Genomic DNA, 15172 nt, shown 5'->3' with positions numbered 1-15172 from the left:
CTCCGGGGATTTTCGTGCTACAGGTGCCAGTCCAACGCTATTTAGTGTTTTTCAGTATGGAGATCGCATTCCAATACAAAAAACTTGGTGTTGCCATTTGATATTTTCGAAATTTTCTCACTGTAACCGTAACTGTTAGAGTGACACTGTTGTTTTCCATATCATTCTTGAGCGCATACATCAAAATACCTTATGCCAAAATTTCATTCAGTTTCTGTGAATGGTATGATAGTTAGGGGCCCATATGTCGGGATAGTTTTTTTTATAATCACCCCGTATATAAGACAACCATAAATATTTTTTATGGACATTGTATATATTTTATCTATATAAGATGAAACAACCATAATTTTTATGGGCAGTATTTATATTTTATCATAATTATTGGTTTTTTATTTCTCTCACTGGGTTGCTGTGTTTTTGATAAAGTTTAGATATGTATTCGACCTCCATATTTTTATATGGGCATCTCTTTTCAGCCACCTCGTTATGCATTTCGTCTGTTGTGGCCTTTGTATTTGTACTGTATTTTTATTTAAATGAACAAATGAGTATGTACTACTGACGCACTCACTAGTTTGACTACATTCAAAGTAAACACGTTATTTACAATTGTGCTAAATGGTGAGTTCGAGAAATACAGATTATTTTTTTAACGATAGTGGTCAGTTACTAGGAAAATCCACATGATTTGGAGAAAATTAGATATTGTTGAATATACGACATTATATTCGAAATCCCCTCAATCATTTCCAGCACGAAAACCAGAGGATCGCTCAGTTCGATGACAATAGCGGTCAAGGAACTTGCCTGACCTTCTATAAAATAAAGTCATTGGAAACTTTTGCAACATCGAGTGTTATTGTCGTATAACGCCGCTTACTAACATTGAACATTGAAGAACCGGACACACCCTGCTTCCCATCTCAGAGAGATATCGAAGTTTTCCAGGGGGGATGGGTGTATCCGGAAATTTATTAATTTATGTGAAAATAACAAACAACGATATACATATATACAATAAAGAATCTGGAGTAAAAATTGTGATCATAGCGTCATCCACAGATAATCAATCCGTAATCGTAATAGTCCTTATGTAAATAATCAAAGAATAATTTTGTCTTAAATCAATCTTAAATTATCTTAAATAATACAAGCCGCTTCCTAACAATAAACGAATATGTAAATGCTCGACAAACCCACGCTATCATTAGGAGTGTTGGCATCAATGAATCGATACATTCGACAGAAATTGAAATAGACAATATTTAGCAGTTTAAGAAATCACAACACATTCGGATTTTTTTCTCAATATACATGCTAGGTCATTCAATCATTTGAAGATCAACGAAAAATTTTAATATCGAAGATCAGTTCGCATAAAAAATAGTGATTTTTTTTGAAGGGTTGCCTGGAGAATCATTACTAGAACCAGGATTATATGCAGTTTCATATTTTAGCAATTTTTATAGTCAGTGCATATAAATGCATAAAATCACCAAAATTTTAGAATGGGTGAATATTATTGACATTTCCTTCTATTAATCGCTCTAGTAATGTTTTCGAGATTATTTTTTATTTTTTATTCTTCGAATTTCATGAAATTTCTTCAATTTTTTTAAGAAAATATTTTACTATTTTTATTTTGTGGGCATATTTTTAGGCGTTTTCAAATGCATATTTTTGCACTTCTGAATGCATGTGTGCTCATTTTTTACGCATATATTGCTTTAGTTTTATTGCATGTTCTTCTTTTCTCTTAAATTAGGCCATAATTCAGTGCTTTTAATAAGGATATTTTTGTATATTTGTGCATATTTTTCATTTTTAGGGAAACTTTGGCATTTTTAAATGCATATACTTTTTTAATTTCACGTATATTTTTCCAGTTTATATATACACCCTATAGGGCATATTGAAGAATTTCGAGGCATATTTTTCATTTTATGCATATATCGGTATTTGTAAATGCATTTTTCCACAATTTTTATGAATTTTTTCCTCAGTTTCCGACACTTTGAAACGTATATTTATTTTATTTTTGTTTTTTAACTTAAACGTTTCATTTTTGGTGCCATACTTCATCATATGATATTAGATGCATTTGTTTTCATTTTTCGCACAAATTTTTGATTTCATGGTATATCCCGGCATTTTTAGTGCATATAATCTGGGCTCTAGTCATCACCACTTCTGATAAGAAATCACTCTTTTTTGGATGATGTCGGTTTCTCCGTACGTTCCTGTTTTTTTTAACATTGAAAAGAAAACAAAACGAAAACAAACAAAGAATTGAGTCGGTGAACTGAAGCAAAACTGGTTTCGTGACCTGTTTCACTCGGACATGCTTTTTTTCCTAGAGAAATTACCCGAACACTTTCCCTTCTCTTTGCAACACATATGCAATAGTATTATTCATTTATCCAACGTATATATCAGTAAGGAAGGCTCTGTTATACCTTGAAACATTATTTTTCAAACTTTTTTTCCAAATCAGTTTTTATCGTAAATTTAACAGGATTCATTTTTAGTATCTGTACTCTGTATGAGACATCGAGTGATATTTAAATTACCTTTCTGTTCTACTATAACCATGAGAAATGTATTTAAGAGCGGGCTGAAATGTTCTAAGATACAACAAGGGGTTTTGTACCTTGAAACATGCACTGTTGTACCTTGGAACAGAGTAAAATTACAAAGACAAAATATACAATTATTACTGGAAAAATAATATAATGAGTATTTTTTTAAATATAAATCATATATTGAAATTGAAAGTATCAAAATAATGGCACAAATCCAGGAAACGATGATATTATATATAGATTCCATCCATAAGAAATCTCTTTTTGTGTCTCTGCTAATAGAACTACGACATTATTGTTCAAATGACATCATTTGGGGAAAACAAATTATGGTAAAGCTTTTGTTTCATTGAATAAAGCCATATTTGTATTCCAGCAGCTGAATGAATCATTTAAATGGTGAAAAATAATATCTTTTCACGAAAATTCCACCAATTTGCGGTTTCCGTGATCAGTAACCGTTGGTATTGTTCTATAGGGAAGTAAATAGACATTAAAAACACGAAAAATAAATTTCTATTTGTTTTTCAGTATTGTGCGATTGTTAATGAATGGTTTTAGTTCGAAATATTTCAATAGAAAGTATACATACACTTACTCCGCAATGGAAAATCCATAATGTGACCACAAGAACATCAAATCTTTGGAACATATTTTCTCTTGCTGCTCAAATGCTGTGTACTTCGTCACTGCAGCATATTTTGAAATTATCTATTAACTTGAAACATCTCTTTCTTTGTTCTTATCATTCTCCTAATCGCTTTTTCGTATTTCACAGTTTGATCTAAACAAAAGACAACAGTTATGGAATGAAAATATAAAATTTTTCTTTCAAGATAGCATTATCAATCTGCTGATTTTGGCGTTTCCAGCAACACCTGGCTGGCCTGTAACGGAATATAATCACATTAGCGTCGCATTCAAATGGCATATCACTTGCATATTAATTTTGTTTGCTTTTTTTGGTACCTAACGCAACAAAAAATTTTGGCAATTTCCTTAAATTATCGAAACAATGAACGAGAAGAAAGATAGAAAAATATCGAGTAAGGGCATTTTATGTCGTCCATAGCCTGTATTTGTTACCCACATGCATATATCGTTTGAATATTGGGTGTACGACATTGACCTACTTGGATGATCAAATTATCGTCGTGTTCTAATTATGGTACCATCAGCTCTGAGATTGTTTTCCATACTTTTCAAAATCGTTTCCAAACATTATACGATATGTAGGGGAAAACTACTCAGTGCAGACGTCTCAGAGGCATTTCAAACCGATTTTGAACTGAAATTAAACGAACCTCTGATGGACTTAAAACAAAAATTGAACAGAATCCTTCAGACTTTAAACAGAAACATTAAAAAGAATCCTAATCCAATTTAAACGGAATTCCTCTCTAACAGACATTGAATAAAATTCTAACAGGCGTTAAACAGACTTCTAGCAGACGGCAAACAGATCTTAAAATAGAAATTGAACCTACCTTAAACAGAAATTAAACATAATCCTAAACCGAAAACATGATTTTAACAGAAACAAAACATGATTTTAACAGAAACACAACATGATTTTAACAGAAACACAACATGATTTTAACAGAAACAAAACATGATTTTAACAGAAACTAAACATGATTTTAACAGAAACTAAACATACTTTTAAGATAAACTAAACGGGTTTTTAAGATAAACTAAACGGGTTTTTAAGATAAACTAAACGGGTTTTTAAGATAAACTAAACGGGTTTTTAAGATAAACTAAACAGACTTTTAACAGAAACTAAACAGACTTTTAACAGAAACTAAACAGACTTTTAACAGAAACTAAACAGACTTTTAACAGAAACTAAACAGACTTTTAACAGAAACTAAACAGACTTTTAAGGTAAACTAAACATACTTTTAAGATAAACTAAACATGCTTTTAAGATAAACTAAACAGGCTTTTAAGATAAACTAAACAAGACTTTCAACAGAAACTAAACAAGACTTTCAACAGAAACTAAACAAGACTTTCAACAGAAACTAAACAAGACTTTCAACAGAAACTAAACAAGACTTTCAACAGAAACTAAACAAAACTTTCAACAGAAACTAAACAAGACTTTCAACAGAAACTAAACAAGACTTTCAACAGAAACTAAATAGAATCCTAATAGAACTAAATATCCTAAATAGAACAGACACAAACGTACGAGGGATTTTCTCGGGATGGGTGGTTTAAAATTTTTTTTTCTTCTCAAGGGAAGGTTTTTACGTATTTTCCTGCAAAATAACAATGTAATCTCGACTCAAGTGGGCTTTGCCTACGCCAACGCTAACAAACGTTAAACAGAATAGTAACAGACATATATATATATATATATATATATAACCAATTTATTCCAAATTTTTTACAGATGTTCTTGATCGCATGTGCTAGTATAAAGTTTTACATATCTTGCATACTTAATTTTTTGTAAATTTTCAAAAAAATGCATTCAAAACAGTTAATTAGATAACAGTTAACAATTAAATTTTAAATTCCAAACATTTTTGAAATTAAAATTTAATTTTAAGTAAGATTGAGTTAATGAAATCTCAACCTTTGCTTCATTTCATGAATTGAACAATTTCCTTTATTTTTAATCAACTACATTGATTAAAAATGATTCAATTACATTGATGTCATGGTATTTTATCATGCGCAAGCTGTTTTTAATGCATTTGTTTGAAAATTTACAAAAAATTAAGTATCTAATGATATGTAAAACTTTGTACCAACATAGGCTAGCACATACAATCAAAAACATGTGTAAAAAATTTGAATAAATCGATGGTTAAATAATATTTTTAATGATGTTTCTATTAGAGCATAGTTTTTCACCATGTTATGTGAGATTCCTTAAGATATAAAGAAACTTACTGCACCAAAAATTCTGAAATGTAAAAATATTTATACGGCGTGCTTTAGTAAGATGAACCTCGAACTTCGAAGTCTGATCATTCTTTAGAATTTTATGAATTTTAAAGTTAGAAAAACTGGATAAATTTAAAAAATCCGAATTAAACATTTGTTTTTAAAAATACTTTGGTTAACTTCTGAATATGAGAATCATTTTCCTAACACGTGACGAGTAAACATTTCTGCAAAATTTCAGAATTTTTGGGAAGGCAGTAGTTTTTTTTAATTTTACGGATAAACTCGAAAACTGCAATCTTAGAAAATCGTAATAATTAACAACCGCGTAAAAATTTGAAAAGTGGACACACGCATATACAACAAGAGACGAAATCGAATTTCTAGAAATTTTACGGTTTTATCATTATTCAGTTTAAAAGAAAAAAGCCAGGTTTTTGTACGTTCGGCGAATTTCGCGGGATTTTGAAGTGACGTCATCAAATTTTAAAGCGTTATTAGTCATTAATTATGGGTCAAATCAAAAAACTGAATACACTTTTCCATATCAGTTTTTTTTTCACAAGGAATCGCGGGTGTAATTATTGGGCGGTCGATGGTTGCCACTCTGTATACCAAGTGTCAACGAAATACGTCCACTGGAACAGTCGCTACATGAATCTGAGTAGCGTCAGTCTAATTACAACTACCCTACACACAATCAGCATCGTGAAGATGGAACTTAAGAGACTCACAAATAAATACTATTTCGAACTCAAAAGAGTGACAAAATGGAAATTTTTACGAAAATAAGAGGACGACCGAACAATATTTGATGATGGTGAGCACGTGTCTTGTAAAATCGGGACGTATGGTCTACAAGTTGAAAGTTTCAACTGCATTGCAATCGTGTTTTACGTGCATTGCAAATAATCTTAATTATGTCACGGCTCGGAAGTTGGTCACACCTGCGTTATATGGCCTGATTTATTTTCATCAGGTTGAGTTATATACAGAGTGTCCTGCACGTGCTAATGCGTCCTTTATCCTGTCAACAGTCCGTCGTACACGTAGTTGAAAAATGCTCAAATGTCGTTCAAACATTACTCTGGACCAGTTTTGAGAGTGAAAATACAGTGTGTAACAAAAAAAAAAAAATCTGAATTTTTATAATGGTTCCCTGTTCTCTAACTTACAATTAGAACGTTGTTGCCCTGTTTCTCCTGAGGCTAACGACAAAAATTCCAAGTTTCTAATGTATGCAACATTCTCTGAGATATTCGAATTCAAAAAGAGGCGAAAAGTTGGGAAAGGACAGCATAAATGAGGGAAAGAAGCGTTGTCCGTCAGCTTTTTTTTTGCTGTTCTTTCATAACTTTTCTCCGGTTTTTGAATTGGAAATTCTCAGTGAATATTGCACTTAGAAACGTGGAATTTATTTAGTGGGCATCAGGAAAAACAGGGCAATAACTTTCTAATTTGGTTTTTGATCTGACGGGGACGGTATGAAAAGTTATTTTTATTTTAATAACTCTACAGCCCCTTGCAGCATAAATGACATGTATGAGTATTGCACGTGATTTGGATACTTTTCCTTTGAAAGTAAGCCTCTAGGATCAACGGTTCGCTCGTAAAATGCCATTCATCTTATTACCTATGCACCCTGTATATTACACTATGCACCCTGTATATTACACTATGCACCCTGTATATTACACTATGCAGGGTGTCCTGTAAGTGCTAGCATGGCCTTTATCTCATCAACCGCCCGTCGTAGAGTCCAATTTTAAAAATGCTCAACAGGCATTCAAAAATTACCCTGTACCAGTTTTGAGAGTGATAAATATACAGTGTGTAACAAAATAAGAGTCTACATTTTTATACCACCTCCTGTGCTCTAGTTTGAATGCGGAAAAACCATTTTACCCGAATTTAACATTGTTCTTTCCAAAATTTCTTCAGTTTTTCGAATTCGAACATCTCTGTGACGATTGCACTTAGAAACATGGGATTTTTTTTTGTTGGCATCAAGAGAGACAGGACAACCACTTTCTAATTGGAAGTTAGAGCACGGGGGCCGTATAAAAATTTAATTTTTTTTATTTTCTTACACACTGTATTTTCACTCTCAAAACTTGTACAGGTTAATTTTTGAAAGCCTGTTGAGCATTTTTAAAATTGGAATCATACCCCTACGACGGATGGTTGATGAGATAAAGGCCGTTCTGGCACTTACAGGACACCCTGTATACACATACAGATTTTGATAAGAATGTAAACAAACTTACAAAACAATTTCGAGAAATTTTAAACACACTTTAAATACAACAGAAATATAAGAATAAAGCTAATAAGATATACATGTGCTATAGAGAGAAATAATGATTACTCGTTACTCACTTATATTTGTCAGTTTATAAAACGTCAATTGAAAGTACGTGTTCTATTGTTATCAGTTTCTTCTGTTTTTTGTTTTTTTTGGAAATAATAAGATAACAGTGATGTCTGCTTGCTTATCATTAGTCAAGGACGCAGACCTCTTCCTTTCCCCCTTTTTTATGCAGGAAATAGGATGTGTTTGGTTTTGTGATCAAAAATTAAAAGAAATATAGAATAGTACATTCGGGTATTATGGAATATGGTCGGATAATATGAAGTACCGGGTTTTCTTTGATTTCAGGTATGGACAAAAAATGCAATAGCGATAAAGTTCTTGAAAATGACCCCATGATAATATAGAGCAGGGATTTCCAACTTAAAACTTCTCGTGGAACCCTTGACAAGGCTGTTCCGCGGAACCCTTGATAATAATGAGGTTGTTCTACGGAACTCATACAAATTTTTGAATATTTATCCAAAAAAGTGTGTCCCTGCTGCCGTCACAACCACATCATAGACCCAGGGCAAAACGAAGAAGGGCTTAGACACTTTCAATTTACACATTTATTGTCATAAATCATTAAAACATCGATTATCGTGGAAGTCCTATGCAACGAATTCTCTGTCCCGTGCCCAGGTGGGACTTTCATTTGTACAAATGAGTTTTCCGTAAAGTACACGTAAATTCTGCAAATCAAGAATCCTCACTTCAAGTGTTGATGAAAAATCAGTTTTAAAGTTTCGAATTTCCTGAAGACACGGAAAAAGACATCCATGAGCTTTCTGGAGCTTTTGGTTTGAAAATTGGATGTGAAAAAAGTGCATTGCTACTGTTTCTAAGTTGTATAATCATCTAAGTGGTCTGATTTTTTTAAACGTCAACATTCCGTTAACATTCAATATAAAAAAACAGTTTTGCGAATATCCGTATCGATAATAAGAAAGTTTTCTTCTTTGAAAGCTCTCCGGGTTCCAATATTTTTAAGGGGTCCATGGTGTGTGATCATGTGGAACCCCCCCCCCCAAAACTGTCACGGAACCCCAGTTGGAAACCCATAGTATAGAGTCAGTGTTGTTCGATTGTCACCATCCCCACGGTTACTATAGGAAAAAACATTTGTCTTTCTATTTCCTGAAATTTTCTCAGGCAATTTTACAAAGGTGTTTATTGACTATTGGAAAAGTGCCCATTAATTCGAAACTAAGACAATGCACATCATAAGTGTTTTATTTTATTGTGCTCTGCTAATCTTTTAGCTTGCGATTCTCTCCGGTTTGATGGAACGCTATTTTTTCACAGATGGTGTGTTGGATGATATGGAATACTTTAAGTTTTATCTGATGGGCTAGAATATCTCTTCAAAATGGAAAGTTTAGTAAAATAAAACAGACAGGGTCCAGAAATAATAAGTGTCCTGTTCTCTGTGGGCCCAGCTTGACGGTTTTAGTGCAGATTAGGAATAGGTGACTTGTAAATAGACTATTGCACCACCGCATCATCAACTATAAGAATTAAGGATTAAGTTTAATTAATTAACGATCAAGTTTTCATTGTCATAGACTCGTTAAATCTTATTTTGACCAATTCGAATTAGTTTTCTTCATTTTGAACCCCCATTCTTTATTAACCGACCCCATTCCACGTTTCCCCACGAAAATCATTTTTTTAAGTCATAGTTATAATATTTATTTTCAAATACGATACACTTATCAATGCAAAGACAAGAAACCAAATCTTACAGAAATACAAGTTTCTCTACCATGTTTCAAATTGGAATAATCGAAAAAATAAAAAATGGTATTCCATATTACCCGAATGTACCCGTAATTATAAAACGGTGAAATTGTGACAACAATGACAGAAATGTAAATTTTAGTTATAATTATTCATTATCGTTATCAACATAATTTACATCAATATGATAATCATAAATAACAACTCAATATTACAAATACAAAATCAGAAACCACAACGGGTAAATTACACAATAAGATAGCTGGAAAAAATAAAGGAAAAGAACGGGTCGATTATATTTCAATTTGGAATTTTAAATAAAAGTTATTTGTTCTATATACAAATAAAAGAGAATTTGAATACCCATCCAAAAAGCCCTGCTCCAACTAGAATAGAAGTCAGATCACCTGATGGACATTATATTACGTCTACAATGCATGGACAGTGTGCTGGGTGCGCCAAAAAACATTGGAATACGTTTTAGCGAAATGAAAAAATGGATTCATCGAAAATGTTTCCATCTTATCACGTATATTAGAAATAAATCGTGAATTATTGGCATTTTTTTAGCGTTAATTGGTGCTATGAAGTAAAAAATTGTTTAATATGAGCATACTCCAGAAATATCGCCATACAAGTACAACTTACAGGTATAAGACGTGCTTCTGCCTCCACCTCTTTTCAAGCGCCAATGTTACATTTACAAAACATTGTAAGATGAAAAGAATTTTATTTTTCTTTGAAACTTTAAATTGGATCTATATGAATAGACGAGTAAAAGAACCCAAAATCCCAAATTTCTTAACAAACAGTAAATTCGTTCATAGTTCGGCGTTTAAACAGTTAAGAAAGATCTCTTGGGCGTTCCATTAAGGCGATCCTTCCCCCCCCCCTCCCTTTTTTTTGGCTTAGTTCGTCCTGCACGGGAGCACGGTTTTTGATCATACATAGACTTTTTTTTTGAACTGTCTTGGCTTAGCGCGAAGTGCGAGTGACATAGACTTGATTGAGAGGGGTACAGAAAACAGCTAGGCGCGCTCTTGTCCACAAACGGGGCTTGAGCTATGGAGAGAAACTTGATTTCCTGAATACAGTCAACCCTCGGTTTACGGAAGTCTCGGTTTGCGTGTAATTCGTTCCACAAACTTGTCTTGATTTACGAACATGCAAATCGGAAAAAATTGGACTAGTTACGGAGACACAAATACAAATACAACGCCACAACAGGCAAAATGCCCAACGAGGTGGCTGAGAAAAAGATGCCCATAAAAATATGGATGTCATATATTTCAAAATAGTTACATATGATATTACGAAGTGTTGATGGACATTCATAATCTCCTACATTCCGGGCATTTGTGATCTCCATGTTGGTGCGTCTTGAAGCAATATTCAATAACTAACATGGAGATCACAAATGTTCCGGAATCAGAAAATAAGAGTCTGTCTCAGATCTTATCGAAGGTTTGGCTGAATGTGATATGATCACCAACATAGTGGTCGCTCACCGTGTGACTAGTATAGATAAAGACAAATCTAAGCAATTATCGTTCAATTCTCGTCCAGGCTGGTGCATGATCAGATGTTGAAGAGACTGAAAGACAAAAAAGTAAGTGCATCACAAATCAATTTCCTGTTATCCCGGTATATTTCAATGAGTATTTAACTCCTGAGCTGAAGAAGTTGTTCTTCTTTATACGGAAATTCAAAGCTGAACATGACTATAAATATGGTTGGGTACTTGACGCACAATTTTTTTTTTACGAAAGAATTAATCATCCAGAGCTTTACGAATAAACTCTGGAAGCTGTGAAAAAGGACTTCTTCGATTTCTTGACTGATATAGTAACTAAACCTGAACAAGATTGTGAAATTATTCCCCGTCTGGATGATTCAAGTTCATTTTTTTGACGTTTTTGCCAACCAAGTATAATTTAAATATATTTCATATGAATATTCAGTGTTTGCGAGCTAATTATGATAATTCTATAGCAGAATTTACAGCTTGCTTAAAAAATTATCTTTATTATTTTTTTTCTAAATCTGTATTTATAATAATGTAGTGAACTTGTATAATAAATTGGATGCATTCAACTTGTTTTTCTGTTGTAGAGAAAATAGCAGATCGGGATAATCACGTTCTTTGCACGGAAAAATCTAGGTTTTTCTTAAATTGATGTCCATTTCACAACTGGAGAATGTATCCTACTATTCAGTAGAGAATTTAATATTGCACTTGTTTAGCTGTATATCGCTCTCACCAATTTGCTATAGCCGACTTTAATAATGAACTCCAATCTGTTTTAAGCACCCTGAATTTCGATATTATTATAATTATTGGGGATTTAAATATAGACATTTTATTAAAAGTATTCACGTACATGATTACCTGAACTGCCCAAGCCAATACGGTTTTAAATGACTTATAAATAAACCTACAAGAGTAAGAGATACATCAGCATGTATCGATCATATAATTTTAAATCCCAAAATAACCCATCCATTATTTCTTCTGGAATACTTATTAATAATCTAACTGATCATTTTCCCATTGTTATGAAGTTGAACCATGACACATTTCCAAGCTCAAAAAATTCTGATTAAAAGAATTTTACAATAAAATCGATAAAAATATGCTTTCTAATTATCTAAATAATTATAAATACAAAAACAATAATAAAATTAAAAATATGATAAAAAAATTTCAAAAAATACAAAAATCATTCGGTTCATCAAATGAGTCAAAAGATTGAAATTTCATTAACTCATCTTTCAGTATCATTTCAGTAGAAAATACGGCTACATAAGGGCAATATTTTTCTTGTTAACTAGAAAGAGTTGAATACATGTTGGTGTCATTTTTTGAGTGCTGCTGAAAATTTTACGTGTTCAAAGATTTATAAAAGTGCACCAAATTCAGGGAAAAGGAAACAAAATCTAAGGTAAAAACTATTCATCTTTGCTAAGCAAGATTTTATCTGTTTATAGATAACTTAAAAATCAAGAGAAACTATATATTTTATCTTCAATTAAACATTTTAGCTAATTGAAAAATCCACTATAATTAATGAAATTTCGCTGTTGATGTTGTTTCAATTAAAAATATGCCAACAACATCAATTCACATCTTATGTGAAATTTTTTTAATGCTTTTTTATGGGGATGAACCATAAAGGATTAAAAGGTATGAGACCCCTTAATAAAATCTAAATTGCCGTGATAAACTTGATTTTAATAAGCGAGGGCTTATATTCGTGAGTACACCAACCACCGCTAATTAAATCATCTGTTAATAAAATCAGCAGCTCTATAAAATCAAATCGCTAAAACAAAATCAAATCAATACCAATGACATTATAAAAAGCTGCCACTTGATGGTTGGTAATCATGATAGTACTTACATGATATACTATACATAATATTGCATCATTATATCGGGGTACGATCGTAAAATTTGTTGTCATGATATCGGGGTCCGACTATATTCACCACACATACTAAAGACTCATTGGGAATCATAACTGGTCTCATTTGGAATTTTTTTTTTTAGTTCTATCAAATTCACCAATTACACTATTGCATTATGCATAATCAAAGATAAATTTCAAGTATTCATCGAATTTACTAATGACGCTTGGGTGTTATGCATATTCGCCGGTAAAAGTGATAAATTTATCAAACTTACCAAGACAATCTATAAGTAACCATAATAACCGATTTATCACATTTACTGTAACACATTGCAGTTTTTGAGATCATCTGTAAAAATGAAAAAAAAAAACCACTGTGCATCAAAAATTCTAAAATTTTGCAGAAATATTTATTCGACATGTGTTGGCAAAATAAACTTCAAACTTGAATATATGACCATTAATTAGAGTTTTATTAATTTTTAAAGTCTGAAAGAATGTATATAAATTTCAAAAATCTAAATTCGAAATTTTTTAGAAAATAGTTCTCATTGGTTAATTGCTGAATCGGAGGAGATCACTTTACTAAAACGTGTTGAATAAAAATTTCTGCAAAATTTCTGAATTTTTGGTGCAGTAAATTTTTTTTTTCAATCTTTTACGGATGAGCTCAAAAACTGCAATCTGAGAAAATCGCATTCAAAGTGTTTTTCCTTGTTTACGGTAAATGTGATGAATCGGTTATTATGCATACTTACCATTACTTACTTGCATTGGATAAATTTATCACTTTCGCCGGTGATTGGGCATAATACCCAAGTGTCGTTGTTAGTAAGTTTGGTAAACACGTATTTGAAATTTACTCCTTTATCTGTGATTATGCATAATACCCTAGTGTAATTGGTGAGTTTGATAAATATGAAAAAAAAAATCCAAATGAGTCTAGTATGGGGGATGGACCCCGATATAATGATAACAAATTTTACGATCTTAACTGGATATAATGATACAATACATTTATGAATTATCATGTATAGTACACCATATAGTACGATTTATCATGTTTACCAACGACGCGACACTTGGGTATTATGCATAATAGCCGGTAAAAGCGATAATTTTTTTTAGTACTTATTAAATTTACTGACACTTGCGTACCATGCATAATCGGCAGTAAAAATTATACATTTAGGACAATTTATCAAACTTACCAAAATGCTCGATGATTATGCATAATAACCGGTTATTATGTATAATTACCGGATTCATCACTTTTACCGTAACATATACTATTACACTATAATTGATTACTTCTTTTATTTTAAAAGAACAAATTAACCGATTGATACGAAATTTTTTGCATTCGATTTGCAATTAAATGAAATATTTTTTTAAAGTCATTTTTAAAAAAGTGACTTCTTCACGACACCCAAGTTGATTAGTAATAAACTCTCTATTTATTAACTGTCGATTCGTATGCATAATATGCATTATATTTTTACTTTATAGAACTTTTGTTTGAAAATATGTATTTTTAATTTAAATTTCTGATTCACCGGTTATAAAAATCCGCCACTTGATAGAATCAAAATCTGCTGCATAAAAGCGATTTCAATAAGCGGCGGGCACCGTATTTACCGCATGCGGATAATTACACTAGAAACGGATCGACAAAATGTACAGTGATAGGAATCAGAAGTAGTAGACGTAAGAAATGCCTTACCAGGGGGCGATGCCGGCCGTACGAACAAGTTCAAGAGGGATGGTCAAGGTCGACACAAGCCTCGGGCCTTCCTAGTAATGACGATGATAGTAATGATGATAGTGAATTTGAAAAGTATCGAAAGACTTGTATCAGGAAAGATTCGAAGGAATCACACGAAACGCGAACAACTGGCCTCGTCACGCACAACATATACATTTGAGTGGACACGTCTCTTGTCAACGACTACGACCAAACAACTAAAACTCGTATACCAGCTTGCTTCATTCATTGTGACGTGACGAGGGCAGGTAACTGCTTTTTCAGCTTTGCCAATTCAATTGGCTGGATGTATAAAAAGTGTAGTACTATTATTATATTTTTCATACAATGTCCGCAGGGATGGTATACAAACTGCGAATACGATCATGATGCAATGCAGCTACCACGGGACAACCCGGGACAACCAGTCACAAGATTC

At 32.4% G+C, this 15172-nt stretch overlaps 1 protein-coding gene across 5 annotated transcripts in view; it reads right to left on the bottom strand.

The window, feature by feature from the left end:
* Nucleotides 1-14953, bottom strand: part of LOC149074151 (dermonecrotic toxin SpeSicTox-betaIIA2ii-like) — a 46537-nt gene extending 31584 nt beyond the window's left edge. The window contains exons 1-3 of one of the 5 annotated variants that reach the window (XM_089246502.1): nt 14713-14918; nt 13265-13338; nt 3184-3369 (exon numbers count right to left, since the gene is read on the bottom strand). In XM_089246502.1, the coding sequence (XP_089102628.1) occupies nt 3184-3237 (54 nt within the window). In that variant the 5' untranslated portion in view covers nt 3238-3369; nt 13265-13338; nt 14713-14918. Of the gene's footprint in view, nt 1-3177; nt 3370-7753; nt 7904-13264; nt 13339-14712 lie in introns of those variants that run through there. The other 4 variants (XM_089246501.1, XM_089246503.1, XM_089246504.1 and 1 more) reach the window with 4 other exon arrangements.
* Nucleotides 14954-15172: the final 219 nt, after the last annotated feature.

The sequence above is a fragment of the Pholcus phalangioides genome, unplaced genomic scaffold (assembly GCF_987345545.1).
Source record: "Pholcus phalangioides strain wild (caught in Gottingen) unplaced genomic scaffold, Ppha-v1.0 ptg000017l_1, whole genome shotgun sequence".
Lineage (NCBI taxonomy): Eukaryota > Metazoa > Arthropoda > Arachnida > Araneae > Pholcidae > Pholcus > Pholcus phalangioides.
This window is presented reverse-complemented; position numbering and strand designations above follow the sequence as displayed.